Here is a 14,557-nt window from a genome sequence, read left to right as displayed (position 1 = left end):
CATGATCCCTACAGGCCCCTTCTGTTGCTCAGCAACGCCCCCCAACACATTACCCATGATCCCTCCAGGCCTCCTACCCCTTCTGTTGCTCAGCAACGGCCAGGCGGTCAGCGTCAGGATCGTTGGCCAGAACTACAGTTGCTCCCTCCCTCTCCGCCAGGGCAAACGACAGGGTCTGTAGGACGGACACACACACCGTTAAAACACACACACGCACACACACACACACCGTTAAAACACACACACACACCGTTAAAACACACACACACACACACACACCCCTTCTAGTGGTATCATAGTGGGAAAGCAGAGATACAGACGAGATTAGAGTGAATGGAAACACATCGGGCTTCAGAGAGACAAACAGGAGAACAAACAACAACAATGTGATTTAAACACCGTCTCTGCCCAAACTGGAGGGATGAGACTGGAAACCAGGGTAGAGGGGGGTGGTCCTGTCCCATCATGACACTGTGTTGTCTAGAGACTAGTTCTATATTATATAGGACCCCCCCCCCCTCCTCAGGGTTGATATGACTAACCAGGAACCCCCCCCCCCCCTCTTCAGGGATGATATGACTAACCAGGACCCCCCCTCCTCAGGGTTGATATGACTAACCAGGACCCCCACCCCCTCCTCAGGGTTGATATGACTGACCAGGACCCCCCCCTCCTCCTCAGGGTTGATATGACTAACCAGGACCCCCCCTCCTCAGGGTTGATATGACTAACCAGGACCCCCCTCCTCAGGGTTGATATGACTAACCAGGACCCCCCTCCTCAGGGTTGATATGACTAACCAGGACCCCCCCCCCTCCTCAGGGTTGATATGACTAACCAGGACCCCCCTCCTCAGGGTTGATATGACTAACCAGGACCCCCCCTCCTCAGGGTTGATATGACTGACCAGGACCCCCCCTCCTCAGGGTTGATATGACTAACCAGGACCCCCCCTCCTCAGGGTTGATATGACTGACCAGGACCCCCCCCCCCCCTCAGGGTTGATATGACTAACCAGGACCCCCCCCTCCTCAGGGTTGATATGACTAACCAGGACCCCCCCCCCTCCTCAGGGTTGATATGACTAACCAGGACCCCCCCCCTCAGGGTTGATATGACTAACCAGGACCCCCCCCCCCCCTCCTCAGGGTTGATATGACAGACCAGGACCCCCCCCCCTCAGGGTTGATATGACTAACCAGGACCCCCCTCCCCTCCTCAGGGTTGATATGACTAACCAGGACCCCCTTCCCCCCCTCCTCAGGGTTGATATGACTAACCAGGACCCCCCCCCCCTCAGGGTTGATATGACTAACCAGGACCCCCCCCCCCTCAGGGTTGATATGACTAACCAGGACCCCCCCTCCTCAGGGTTGATATGACTGACCAGGACCCCCCCCCACCTCCTCAGGGTTGATATGACTGACCAGGACCCCCCCTCCTCAGGGTTGATATGACTAACCAGGACCCCCTTCCCTCCCAAGGGTTGATATGACTGACCAGGACCCCCCTTCCCCTCCTCAGGGTTGATATGACTGACCAGGACCCCCCCTCCTCAGGGTTGATATGACTGACCAGGACCCCCCCTTCCCCTCCTCAGGGTTGATATGACTGACCAGGACCCCCCCTCCTCAGGGTTGATATGACTGACCAGGACCCCCCCTCCTCAGGGTTGATATGACTGACCAGGACCCCCCCTCCTCAGGGTTGATATGACTGACCAGGACCCCCCCTCCTCAGGGTTGATATGACTGACCAGGACCCCCCCCCCTCAGGGTTGATATGACTAACCAGGACCCCCCCTCCTCAGGGTTGATATGACTGACCAGGACCCCCTCCCCTCCTCAGGGTTGATATGACTAACCAGGACCCCCCTCCTCAGGGTTGATATGACTGACCAGGACCCCCCCCTCCTCCTCAGGGTTGATATGACTAACCAGGACCCCCCCTCCTCAGGGTTGATATGACTGACCAGGACCCCCCCTCCTCAGGGTTGATATGACTGACCAGGACCCCCCCTCCTCAGGGTTGATATGACTGACCAGGACCCCCCCTCCCTCCTCAGGGTTGATATGACTAACCAGGACCCCCCTCCTCAGGGTTGATATGACTGACCAGGACCCCCCTCCTCAGGGTTGATATGACTAACCAGGACCCCCCCTCCCCTCCTCAGGGTTGATATGACTAACCAGGACCCCCCTTCCTCAGGGTTGATATGACTAACCAGGACCCCCCCTCCCCTCCTCAGGGTTGATATGACTAACCAGGACCCCCCCTCCTCAGGGTTGATATGACTAACCAGGACCCCCCTCCTCAGGGTTGATATGACTAACCAGGACCCCCTCCTCCCAGGGTTGATATGACTAACCAGGACCCCCCTCCTCCTCAGGGTTGATATGACCGACCAGGACCCCCCCTCCTCAGGGTTGATATGACTAACCAGGACCCCCTCCTCAGGGTTGATATGACTAACCAGGACCCCCCTCCTCAGGGTTGATATGACTAACCAGGACCCCCCCTCCTCAGGGTTGATATGACCGACCAGGACCCCCCCTCCTCAGGGTTGATATGACTAACCAGGACCCCCCTCCTCAGGGTTGATATGACTAACCAGGACCCCCCTCCTCAGGGTTGATATGACTGACCAGGACCCCCCCCTCCTCAGGGTTGATATGACTAACCAGGACCCCCCCCCTCCTCAGGGTTGATATGACTAACCAGGACCCCCCCTCCTCAGGGTTGATATGACTAACCAGGACCCCCCCTCCTCAGGGTTGATATGACTGACCAGGACCCCCTCCCCTCCTCAGGGTTGATATGACTAACCAGGACCCCCCCCCTCCTCAGGGTTGATATGACTGACCAGGACCCCCCCCCCTCAGGGTTGATATGACTGACCAGGACCCCCCCCCCTCCTCAGGGTTGATATGACTAACCAGGACCCCCCCTCCTCAGGGTTGATATGACTAACCAGGACCCCCCCCCCCCTCCTCAGGGTTGATATGACTAACCAGGACCCCCCCCCTCCTCAGGGTTGATATGACCAACCAGGACCCCCCCTCCTCAGGGTTGATATGACTGACCAGGACCCCCTCCCCCTCCTCAGGGTTGATATGACTAACCAGGACCCCCCCCCTCCTCAGGGTTGATATGACTAACCAGGACCCCCCCCTCCTCAGGGTTGATATGACTAACCAGGACCCCCCCTCCTCAGGGTTGATATGACTGACCAGGACCCCCTCCCCTCCTCAGGGTTGATATGACTGACCAGGACCCCCCCTCCTCAGGGTTGATATGACTGACCAGGACCCCTCCCTCCTCAGGGTTGATATGACTGACCAGGACCCCCCTTCCCCTCCTCAGGGTTGATATGACTGACCAGGACCCCCCTTCCCCTCCTCAGGGTTGATATGACTAACCAGGACCCCCCCCTCCTCAGGGTTGATATGACTAACCAGGACCCCCTCCCTCCTCAGGGTTGATATGACTGACCAGGACCCCCCCTCCTCAGGGTTGATATGACTGACCAGGACCCCCCTCCTCAGGGTTGATATGACTGACCAGGACCCCCCCCCCCCCAGGGTTGATATGACTGACCAGGACCCCCCTCCTCAGGGTTGATATGACTAACCAGGACCCCCCCAGGGTTGATATGACTGACCAGGACCCCCCCCTCAGGGTTGATATGACTGACCAGGACCCCCCTCCTCCTCAGGGTTGATATGACTAACCAGGACCCCCCCCTCCTCAGGGTTGATATGACTAACCAGGACCCCCCCCTCCTCAGGGTTGATATGACTAACCAGGACCCCCCCTCCTCAGGGTTGATATGACTGACCAGGACCCCCCCTCCTCAGGGTTGATATGACTAACCAGGACCCCCCTCCTCAGGGTTGATATGACTAACCAGGACCCCCCCCTCCTCAGGGTTGATATGACTGACCAGGACCCCCCCTCCTCAGGGTTGATATGACTAACCAGGACCCCCCCCTCCTCAGGGTTGATATGACTAACCAGGACCCCCTTCCCCTCCTCAGGGTTGGGGTATTTGACGGTGGGGAACTCAGGGTCCGGGTCTTTCTGCTCCTCTACGGCATACGGGGGTCGGAGGTCAAAGGCCTTGAAAGCTGATTGGACGAAGGCGTGTCCGACTCCATGCACGGAGGTGTGCACGATCTTCACCTCTGAACTCTTGTTGATATCCCTGAAAGGAGGGGAGACGAGCGTTAGAGGGGAGACGGGGGATAGAGGGGAGACGGGGGATAGAGGGGATAGAGGGGAGACGGGGGTTAGAGGGGATAGAGGGGAGACTGGGGATAGAGGGGATAGAGGGGAGACGGGGGATAGAGGGGAGACGGGGGTTAGAGGGGAGACGGGGGTTAGAGGGGATAGAGGGGAGACGGGGGATAGAGGGGATAGAGGGGAGAAGGGGGATAGAGGGAGAGACGGGGGATAGAGGGGATAGACGGGAGACGGGGGATAGAGGGGAGACGGGGGTTAGAGGGGAGACGGGGGTTAGAGGGGATAGAGGGGAGACGGGGGATAGAGGGGAGACGGGGGTTAGAGGGGATAGAGGGGAGACGGGGGTTAGAGGGGATAGAGGGGAGACGGGGGATAGAGGGGAGACGGGGGATAGAGGGGATAGAGGGGAGACGGGGGATAGAGGGGAGACGGGGGATAGAGGGGAGACGGGGATAGAGGGGATAGAGGGGAGACGGGGGATAGAGGGGATAGAGGGGAGACGGGGATAGAGGGATAGAGGGGAGACGGGGGATAGAGGGGAGACGGGGGATAGAGGGGATAGAGGGGAGACGGGGGATAGAGGGGAGAAGGGGGGATAGAGGGGGAGACGGGGGTTAGAGGGGAGACAGGGGTTAGAGGGGATAGAGGGGAGACGGGGGATAGAGGGGATAGAGGGGAGAAGGGGGATAGAGGGGAGACGGGGGATAGAGGGGAGACGGGGGATAGAGGGGATAGAGGGGAGACGGGGGATAGAGGGGATAGAGGGGAGACGGGGGATAGAGGGGAGACGGGGGTTAGAGGGGATAGAGGGGAGACGGGGGGATAGGGGAGACGGGGGATAGAGGGGAGACGGGGGTTAGAGGGGATAGAGAGGAGGCGGGGGATAGAGGGGATAGAGGGGAGACGGGGGATAGAGGGGAGACGGGGTTAGAGGGGATAGAGGGGGAGACGGGGGTTAGAGGGGATAGAGGGGAGACGGGGGATAGAGGGGAGACGGGGATAGAGGGGATAGAGGGGAGACGGGGGATAGAGGGGAGACGGGGGATAGAGGGGAGACGGGGGATAGAGGGGATAGAGGGGAGACGGGGGATAGAGGGGATAGAGGGGAGACGGGGGATAGAGGGGATAGAGGGGAGACGGGGGATAGAGGGGAGACGGGGGATAGAGGGGATAGAGGGGAGACGGGGGATAGAGGGAGAAGGGGATAGAGGGGAGACGGGGGTTAGAGGGGAGACAGGGGTTAGAGGGGATAGAGGGGAGACGGGGGATAGAGGGGATAGAGGGGAGAAGGGGGATAGAGGGGAGACGGGGGATAGAGGGGAGACGGGGGATAGGGGGATAGAGGGGAGACGGGGGATAGAGGGGATAGAGGGAGACGGGGGATAGAGGGGAGACGGGGGGTTAGAGGGGGATAGAGGGGAGACGGGGGATAGAGGGGAGACGGGGGATAGAGGGGAGACGGGGGTTAGAGGGGATAGAGGGGAGACGGGGGATAGAGGGGATAGAGGGGAGACGGGGGATAGAGGGGAGACGGGGGGGATAGGGAGACGGGGGTTAGAGGGGATAGAGGGGAGACGGGGGATAGAGGGGATAGAGGGGAGACGGGGGGATAGAGGGGATAGAGGGGAGACGGGGGGATAGAGGGGATAGAGGGGGGGGGATAGAGGGGAGACGGGGATAGAGGGGATAGAGGGAGACGGGGGATAGAGGGGAGACGGGGGATAGAGGGGAGACGGGGGTTAGAGGGGAGACGGGGGTTAGAGGGAGACGGGGGATAGAGGGGATAGAGGGGAGACGGGGGATAGAGGGGATAGAGGGGATAGAGGGGAGACGGGGGATAGAGGGGATAGAGGGGAGACGAGCGTTAGAGGGGGAGACGGGGTTAGAGGGGATAGAGGGGAGACGAGCGTTAGAGGGGAGACGGGGGTTAGAGGGGAGACGGGGGATAGAGGGGAGACGGGGGTTAGAGGGGAGACGGGGGTTAGAGGGGATAGAGGGGATAGAGGGGAGACGGGGGATAGAGGGGATAGAGGGGAGACGAGCGTTAGAGGGGAGACGGGGGTTGGAGGGAGACGGGGGTTAGAGGGGATAGAGGGGATAGAGGGGAGACGGGGGATAGAGGGGATAGAGGGGAGACGAGCGTTAGAGGGGAGACGGGGGTTAGAGGGGAGACGGGGGATAGAGGGGAGACGGGGGTTAGATGGGAGACGGGGGTTAGAGGGGATAGAGGGGAGACGGGGATAGAGGGGATAGAGGGGAGACGGGGGATAGAGGGGATAGAGGGGAGACGGGGGTTAGAGGGGAGACGGGGGTTAGAGGGGATAGAGGGGAGACGGGGGATAGAGGGGATAGAGGGGAGACGGGGGATAGAGGGGAGACGGGGGGTTAGAGGGGAGACGGGGTTAGAGGGGAGACGGGGTTAGAGGGGATAGAGGGGAGACGGGGGATAGAGGGGAGACGGGGGATAGAGGGGAGACGGGGGATAGAGGGGAGACGGGGGTTAGAGGGGATAGAGGGGAGACGGGGGATAGAGGGGAGACGGGGGTTAGAGGGGATAGAGGGGAGACGGGGGATAGAGGGGATAGAGGGGAGACGGGGGATAGAGGGGAGACTGGGGATAGAGGGAGACGGGGGTTAGAGGGGATAGAGGGAGACGGGGGGATGGGGGATAGAGGGGAGACGGGGGATAGGGGGATAGAGGGGAGACGGGGGATAGAGGGGATAGAGGGGAGACGGGGGATAGAGGGGAGACGGGGGATAGAGGGGATAGAGGGGAGACGGGGGATAGAGGGGAGACGGGGGATAGAGGGGAGACGGGGGTTAGAGGGGAGACGGGGGTTAGAGGGGAGACGGGGGATAGAGGGGATAGAGGGGATAGAGGGGAGACGGGGGATAGAGGGGATAGAGGGGATAGAGGGGAGACGGGGGATAGAGGGGAGACGAGCGTTAGAGGGGAGACGGGGTTAGAGGGGATAGAGGGGAGACGGCGTTAGAGGGGAGACGGGGGTTAGAGGGGAGACGGGGGATAGAGGGGAGACGGGGGTTAGAGGGGAGACGGGGGTTAGAGGGGATAGAGGGGATAGAGGGGAGACGGGGGATAGAGGGGATAGAGGGGAGACGGCGTTAGAGGGGAGACGGGGTTGGAGGGGAGACGGGGGTTAGAGGGGATAGAGGGGATAGAGGGGAGACGGGGGGATAGAGGGGATAGAGGGGAGACGGCGTTAGAGGGGAGACGGGGGTTAGAGGGGAGACGGGGGATAGAGGGGAGACGGGGGTTAGATGGGAGACGGGGGTTAGAGGGGATAGAGGGGAGACGGGGATAGAGGGGATAGAGGGGAGACGGGGGATAGAGGGGATAGAGGGGAGACGGGGGTTAGAGGGGAGACGGGGGTTAGAGGGGAGACGGGGGATAGAGGGGAGACGGGGGATAGAGGGGATAGAGGGGAGACGGGGGATAGAGGGGAGACGGGGGTTAGAGGGGGGAGACGGGGGTTAGAGGGGAGACGGGGGTTAGAGGGGATAGAGGGAGACGGGGGATAGAGGGGAGACGGGGGATAGAGGGGAGACGGGGGATAGAGGGGATAGAGGGGAGACGGGGGATAGAGGGGAGACGGGGGTTAGAGGGGAGACGGGGGATAGAGGGGAGACGGGGGTTAGAGGGGATAGAGGGGAGACGGGGGATAGAGGGGAGACGGGGGGATAGAGGGGATAGAGGGGATAGAGGGAGACGGGGGATAGAGGGGATAGAGGGGAGGATGGGGATAGAGGGGATAGAGGGGAGACGGGGGGATAGAGGGGATAGAGGGGAGACGGGGGATAGAGGGGAGACGGGGGATAGAGGGGAGACGGGGGGATAGAGGGGATAGAGGGGAGACGGGGGATAGAGGGGAGACGGGGGATAGAGGGGAGACGGGGGTTAGAGGGGAGACGGGGGATAGAGGGGAGACGGGGGATAGAGGGGATAGAGGGGAGACGGGGGATAGAGGGGAGACGGGGGATAGAGGGGAGACGGGGGTTAGAGGGGAGACGGGGGATAGAGGGGATAGAGGGGGAGACGGGGTTAGAGGGGAGACGGGGGATAGAGGGGAGACGGGGGTTAGAGGGGATAGAGGGGAGACGGGGGATAGAGGGGAGACGGGGGATAGAGGGAGACGGGGTTAGAGGGGATAGAGGGGAGACGGGGGATAGAGGGGAGACGGGGGTTAGAGGGGATAGAGGGGAGAAGGGGGATAGAGGGGGACGGGGGGATAGAGGGGAGACGGGGGTTAGAGGGGAGACAGGGGATAGAGGGGAGACGGGGGATAGAGGGGTAGACGGGGGATAGAGGGGATAGAGGGGAGACGGGGGATAGAGGGGATAGAGGGGAGACGGGGGATAGAGGGGAGACGGGGGTTAGAGGGGATAGAGGGGAGACGGGGGATAGAGGGGATAGAGGGGATACGGGGGATAGAGGGGAGACGGGGGATAGAGGGGAGACGGGGGTTAGAGGGGATAGAGGGGAGACGGGGGATAGAGGGGATAGAGGGGAGACGGGGGATAGAGGGGAGACGGGGGATAGAGGGGATAGAGGGGAGACGGGGGATAGAGGGGAGACGGGGGTTAGAGGGGAGACGGGGGATAGAGGGGGGGTTAGAGGGGAGACGGGGGATAGAGGGAGACGGGGGATAGAGGGGATAGAGGGGAGACGGGGGATAGAGGGGAGACGGGGGATAGAGGGGAGACGGGGGATAGAGGGAGACGGGGGTTAGAGGGGATAGAGGGGAGACGGGGGATAGAGGGGAGACGGGGGATAGAGGGGAGATGGGGTTTAGAGGGGAGACGGGGGATAGAGGGGAGACGGGGTTAGAGGGGAGACGGGGGATAGAGGGAGAGACGGGGGTTAGAGGGGAGACGGGGGATAGAGGGGAGACGGGGGATAGAGGGAGACGGGGGTTAGAGGGGATAGAGGGGAGACGGGGGATAGAGGGGAGACGGGGGATAGAGGGGGATAGAGGGGAGACGGGGGTTAGAGGGGATAGAGGGGAGACGGGGGTTAGAGGGGATAGAGGGGGAGACGGGGGTTAGAGGGGACGGGGTTAGGGGGGATAGAGGGGAGACGGGGGGATAGAGGGGGTTAGAAGGGAGACGGGGGATAGAGGGGAGACGGGGGATAGAGGGGAGACGGGGGTTAGAGGGAGACGGGGGGTTAGAGGGGATAGAGGGGAGACGGGGGTTAGAGGGGATAGAGGGGAGACGGGGGGATAGAGGGGATAGAGGGGAGACGGGGGATAGAGGGGAGACGGGGGTTAGAGGGGATAGAGGGGAGACGGGGGTTAGAGGGGATAGAGGGGAGACGGGGGTTAGAGGGGAGACGGGGGTAGAGGGGAGACGGGGGTTAGAGGGAGACGGGGTTTGAGGGGAGACGGGGATAGAGGGGAGACGGGGGATAGAGGGGAGACGGGGGTTAGAGGGGAGAGACGGGGTTAGAGGGGAGACGGGGGTTTGAGGGGAGACGGGGGATAGAGGGGAGACGGGGGATAGAGGGGATAGAGGGGAGAAGGGGGATAGAGGGGAGACGGGGGATAGAGGGGAGACGGGGGATAGAGGGGAGACGGGGGATAGAGGGGATAGAGGGGAGACGGGGGATAGAGGGGAGACGGGGGGTTAGAGGGGATAGAGGGGAGACGGGGGATAGAGGGGAGACGGGGGATAGAGGGGAGACGGGGGTTAGAGGGGATAGAGGGGAGACGGGGGGATAGAGGGGAGACGGGGGATAGAGGGGATAGAGGGGGAGACGGGGGATAGAGGGGAGACGGGGGATAGAGGGGAGACGGGGGATAGAGGGGAGACGGGGGATAGAGGGGATAGAGGGGAGACGGGGATAGAGGGGATAGAGGGGAGACGGGGATAGAGGGGAGACGGGGGTTAGAGGGGAGACGGGGGATAGAGGGGATAGAGGGGAGACGGGGTTAGAGGGGAGACGGGGGATAGAGGGAGACGGGGGGATAGAGGGGAGACGGGGGTTAGAGGGGATAGAGGGGAGACGGGGGATAGAGGGGAGACGGGGGTTAGAGGGGATAGAGGGGAGACGGGGGATAGAGGGGAGACGGGGGATAGAGGGGAGACGGGGGTTAGAGGGGAGACAGGGGATAGAGGGGAGACGGGGGATAGAGGGTAGACGGGGGATAGAGGGGATAGAGGGGAGACGGGGGATAGAGGGGATAGAGGGGAGACGGGGGATAGAGGGGAGACGGGGGTTAGAGGGGATAGAGGGGAGACGGGGGATAGAGGGGATACGGGGGATAGGGGATAGAGGGGAGACGGGGGATAGAGGGGAGACGGGGGTTAGAGGGGATAGAGGGGAGACGGGGGATAGGGGGATAGAGGGGAGACGGGGGATAGAGGGGAGACGGGGGATAGAGGGGAGACGGGGGATAGAGGGGAGACGGGGGATAGAGGGAGACGGGGGATAGAGGGGGGTTAGAGGGGAGACGGGGGATAGAGGGGAGACGGGGGATAGAGGGGATAGAGGGGAGACGGGGGATAGAGGGGAGACGGGGGATAGAGGGGAGACGGGGGATAGAGGGGAGACGGGGGTTAGAGGGGATAGAGGGGAGACGGGGGATAGAGGGGAGACGGGGGATAGAGGGGAGACAGGGTTTAGAGGGGAGACGGGGGATAGAGGGGAGACGGGGGATAGAGGGGAGACGGGGGATAGAGGGGAGACGGGGGTTAGAGGGGATAGAGGGGAGACGGGGGATAGAGGGGATAGAGGGGAGACGGGGGATAGAGGGGATAGAGGGGAGACGGGGGATAGAGGGGAGACGGGGGTTAGAGGGGGAGACGGGGGATAGAGGGGATAGAGGGGAGACGGGGGTTAGAGGGGAGACGGGGGGATAGAGGGGAGACGGGGGATAGAGGGAGACGGGGGGATAGAGGGGAGACGGGGGTTAGAGGGGATAGAGGGGAGACGGGGATAGAGGGAGACGGGGGTTAGAGGGGATAGAGGGGAGACGGGGGATAGAGGGGAGACAGGGGATAGAGGGGAGACGGGGGTTAGAGGGGAGACAGGGGGATAGAGGGGAGACGGGGGATAGAGGGTAGACGGGGGATAGAGGGGATAGAGGGAGACGGGGGATAGGGGGATAGAGGGGAGACGGGGGATAGAGGGGAGACGGGGGTTAGAGGGGATAGAGGGGAGACGGGGGATAGAGGGGATACGGGGGATAGGGGGATAGAGGGGAGACGGGGGATAGAGGGGAGACGGGGGTTAGAGGGGATAGAGGGGAGACGGGGGATAGAGGGGATAGAGGGGAGACGGGGGATAGAGGGGAGACGGGGGATAGGGGGATAGAGGGGAGACGGGGGATAGAGGGGAGACGGGGTTAGAGGGGAGACGGGGGATAGAGGGGGGTTAGAGGGGAGACGGGGGATAGAGGGGAGAGAGGGGAGACGGGGGATAGAGGGGAGACGGGGGATAGAGGGAGACGGGGGATAGAGGGGAGACGGGGGTTAGAGGGGATAGAGGGGAGACGGGGGATAGAGGGAGACGGGGGATAGAGGGGAGACAGGGTTTAGAGGGGAGACGGGGGATAGAGGGGAGACGGGGGATAGAGGGGATAGAGGGGAGACGGGGGTTACAGGGGAGACGAGGGTTAGAGGGGAGACGGGGGATAGAGGGGATAGAGGGGAGACGGGGGTTAGAGGGGATAGAGGGGAGACGGGGGTTAGAGGGGAGACGGGGGTTAGGGGGGATAGAGGGGAGACGGGGGATAGAGGGGTTAGAAGGGAGACGGGGGATAGAGGGGAGACGGGGGATAGAGGGGAGACGGGGGTTAGAGGGGAGACGGGGTTAGAGGGGATAGAGGGAGACGGGGGTTAGAGGGGATAGAGGGGAGACGGGGGATAGAGGGGAGACGGGGGATAGAGGGGAGACGGGGGTTAGAGGGGATAGAGGGGAGACGGGGATAGAGGGGATAGAGGGGAGACGGGGATAGAGGGGAGACGGGGTTAGAGGGGATAGAGGGGAGACGGGGGTTAGAGGGGATAGAGGGGAGACGGGGGTTAGAGGGGAGACGGGGGTTAGAGGGGAGACGGGGGTTTGAGGGGAGACGGGGGATAGAGGGGAGACGGGGGATAGAGGGGAGACGGGGGATAGAGGGGAGACGGGGGTTAGAGGGGAGACGGGGTTTGAGGGGAGACGGGGGATAGAGGGGAGACGGGGGATAGAGGGGATAGAGGGGAGAAGGGGGATAGAGGGGAGACGGGGGATAGAGGGGAGACGGGGATAGAGGGGATAGAGGGGAGACGGGGGATAGAGGGGATAGAGGGGAGACGGGGGATAGAGGGGATAGAGGGGAGACGGGGGATAGAGGGGAGACGGGGGTTAGAGGGGATAGAGGGGAGACGGGGGATAGAGGGGAGACGGGGGATAGAGGGGAGACGGGGGTTAGAGGGGATAGAGGGGAGACGGGGGATAGAGGGGAGACGGGGGGATAGAGGGGATAGAGGGGAGACGGGGGATAGAGGGGGAGACGGGGGATAGAGGGGAGACGGGGGTTAGAGGGGATAGAGGGGAGACGGGGGATAGAGGGGATAGAGGGGAGACGGGGGATAGAGGGGATAGAGGGGAGACGGGGGATAGAGGGGAGACGGGGGTTAGAGGGGAGACGGGGGATAGAGGGGATAGAGGGGAGACGGGGGTTAGAGGGGAGACGGGGGATAGAGGGGAGACGGGGGATAGAGGGGAGACGGGGGATAGAGGGGAGACGGGGGTTAGAGGGGATAGAGGGGAGACGGGGGATAGAGGGGAGACGGGGGTTAGAGGGGGGATAGAGGGGAGACGGGGGATAGAGGGGAGACGGGGGATAGAGGGGAGACGGGGTTAGAGGGAGGAGACAGGGGATAGAGGGGAGACGGGGGATAGAGGGTAGACGGGGGATAGAGGGGATAGAGGGGAGACGGGGGATAGAGGGGAGACGGGGGATAGAGGGGAGACGGGGGTTAGAGGGGATAGAGGGGAGACGGGGGATAGAGGGGATACGGGGGATAGAGGGGATAGAGGGGAGACGGGGGTTAGAGGGGATAGAGGGGAGACGGGGGATAGAGGGGATAGAGGGGAGACGGGGGGATAGAGGGAGACGGGGGATAGAGGGGAGACGGGGGATAGAGGGGAGACGGGGGATAGAGGGGAGACGGGGGGATAGAGGGGGGTTAGAGGGGAGAGAGGGGAGACGGGGGATAGAGGGGAGACGGGGATAGAGGGGAGACGGGGGATAGAGGGGAGACGGGGGTTAGAGGGGATAGAGGGGAGACGGGGATAGAGGGGATACGGGGGATAGAGGGGATAGAGGGGAGACGGGGGATAGAGGGGAGACGGGGGTTAGAGGGGATAGAGGGGAGACGGGGGATAGAGGGGATAGAGGGGAGACGGGGGATAGAGGGGAGACGGGGGATAGAGGGGATAGAGGGGAGACGGGGGATAGAGGGGAGACGGGGGTTAGAGGGGAGACGGGGGGATAGAGGGGGGTTAGAGGGGAGACGGGGGATAGAGGGGAGAGGGGGAGACGGGGGATAGAGGGGAGACGGGGGATAGAGGGGAGACGGGGATAGAGGGGAGACGGGGGTTAGAGGGGATAGAGGGGAGACGGGGGGATAGAGGGGAGACGGGGGATAGAGGGGAGACGGGGATAGAGGGGAGACGGGGGATAGAGGGGATAGAGGGGAGACGGGGGTTACAGGGGAGACGAGGGTTAGAGGGGGGACGGGGGATAGAGGGGATAGAGGGGAGGGGGGTTAGAGGGGATAGAGGGGAGACGGGGGTTAGAGGGGAGACGGGGGTTAGGGGGATAGAGGGGAGACGGGGGATAGAGGGGTTAGAAGGGAGACGGGGATAGAGGGGAGACGGGGGATAGAGGGGAGACGGGGTTAGAGGGGAGACGGGGGGTTAGAGGGGATAGAGGGGGAGACGGGGGTTAGAGGGGATAGAGGGGAGACGGGGGATAGAGGGGAGACGGGGGATAGAGGGGAGACGGGGGTTAGAGGGGATAGAGGGGAGACGGGGGATAGAGGGGATAGAGGGGAGACGGGGGATAGAGGGGAGACGGGGGTTAGAGGGGATAGAGGGGAGACGGGGGTTAGAGGGGATAGAGGGGAGACGGGGGTTAGAGGGGAGACGGGGGTTAGAGGGGAGACGGGGTTAGAGGGGAGACGGGGGTTTGAGGGGAGACGGGGGATAGAGGGGAGACGGGGATAGAGGGGAGACGGGGTTAGAGGGGAGACGGGGTTTGAGGGGAGACGGGGGATAGAGGGAGACGGGGGATAGAGGGGATAGAGG

At 62.6% G+C, this 14,557-nt stretch overlaps 1 protein-coding gene across 1 annotated transcript in view; it reads right to left on the bottom strand.

Annotated features, from left to right (window-relative positions):
* LOC135535842 (phosphopentomutase-like) overlaps positions 1-14,557 on the bottom strand; it is a 48,698-nt gene that overhangs the window by 7,688 nt on the left and 26,453 nt on the right. Inside the window, exons 6-7 of the mRNA XM_064962263.1 lie at positions 4,015-4,204; positions 78-175 (exon numbers count right to left, since the gene is read on the bottom strand). Coding sequence (XP_064818335.1) covers positions 78-175; positions 4,015-4,204 — 288 coding nt within the window. The remainder of the gene's footprint in view (positions 1-77; positions 176-4,014; positions 4,205-14,557) is intronic.

Source organism: Oncorhynchus masou, unplaced genomic scaffold (assembly GCF_036934945.1).
Source record: "Oncorhynchus masou masou isolate Uvic2021 unplaced genomic scaffold, UVic_Omas_1.1 unplaced_scaffold_520, whole genome shotgun sequence".
In the NCBI taxonomy this organism is placed as follows: domain Eukaryota; kingdom Metazoa; phylum Chordata; class Actinopteri; order Salmoniformes; family Salmonidae; genus Oncorhynchus; species Oncorhynchus masou.
The sequence above is the reverse complement of the archived record's forward strand: the minus strand, read 5'-3'. Positions and strand labels throughout refer to the sequence as shown.